We start from the raw sequence: 894 nt of genomic DNA on the forward strand, positions 1-894 counted from the left end.
ACGTCCATTGCAAAATAAATTAAGGTCACATGACCATCTTCACACTTAGACCATTCATGGATGCAACATTGAACATCTCAACTGCAAGAGATCACGTGATTCCATTTAACAGTAAACGCACACAACCAAAGGTGGGTACCTTTCCTAGTGTTCCACCAACAGCCTAAACATACCACTTCTCTAAATGTATCTACCAAGGCTCAGAGTTCAGATGCTGGTGGACCCCAATCCTCCCTCCCCCCAAACGATGGTATCGAGGTCCTCCACCTCAGTGACCTCCGGCGTCACGATCACCTGGACGATCATCTGTGTGACGCGGTCGCCGGGCTTCACGGCGAAGTCCACCTCCGAGTGGTTGAAGAGCACGACGCCCACCAGGCAGTGGTAGTCCGCGTCGATCACCCCTGTGGCCACGTCGGGAAAGTGAAAACTTGTTAGTCCTCGTCAGTGTCCAAATCCAGTAGGGTATTTTCTTACTTTTCAGCACATGCACATGAATCAATAGTAATAGCCAGAGGGTGGTCCTTACTTGTTGCACGAGACGTGAAGAAGGGCGGGTACCCTCCTTGTTGCATGAACGAATCATTGGGAGACATTGCTGCGAGCCGTGAAGAAGGCTGGGTCCCCTCCTTCTGTAGATAGCGTAGGTGCCTAAAGTTGTAAGGAATCTTAATACAATGAACTCATAGTAGTGCATAATAACAAGAAAAAGAAAAAATAACCATGAATCCTAAATAAAAAGATCATTCTATGAGCCAGGTTGACAGTTTTGAGACGACATAAGCATCCTAGATGAAAGAATTACCAGGATTTGTTTATTCTTTAGTGCTGATCTCCACAGGCAGCTAGCAGTGTATGCTGATGCACAATGTACACATCGAACCCCCCAAAACC

The 894-nt window shown here is 47.0% G+C and overlaps 1 protein-coding gene across 1 annotated transcript; it reads right to left on the minus strand.

Moving 5' to 3' along the window:
• Positions 1–207: 207 nt before the first annotated feature.
• Positions 208–586, minus strand: LOC123159344 (deoxyuridine 5'-triphosphate nucleotidohydrolase-like). The gene is made up of 2 exons (XM_044577168.1): positions 478–586; positions 208–404 (listed from the first exon to the last, which is right to left on the minus strand). Exons 1-2 carry the CDS (start codon positions 584–586, stop codon positions 208–210), a joined length of 306 nt encoding a protein of 101 aa, XP_044433103.1.
• Between the last annotated feature and the right edge of the window lie 308 nt (positions 587–894).

The sequence above is a fragment of the Triticum aestivum genome, chromosome 7B (genome assembly GCF_018294505.1).
Source record: "Triticum aestivum cultivar Chinese Spring chromosome 7B, IWGSC CS RefSeq v2.1, whole genome shotgun sequence".
NCBI classification, from domain to species: Eukaryota; Viridiplantae; Streptophyta; class Magnoliopsida; order Poales; family Poaceae; genus Triticum; species Triticum aestivum.

Excerpts from the sequence above, each read along its gene's own strand:
- LOC123159344 (XM_044577168.1), bottom strand. The coding sequence starts at position 586 with ATGATTCGTTCATGCAACAAGGAGGGTACCCGCCCTTCTTCACGTCTC. Across the intron at positions 405-477 it reads TCATGTGCATGTGCTGAAAA|GGGTGATCGACGCGGACTAC; the intron begins GTAAGAAAATAC and ends ACGTGGCCACAG.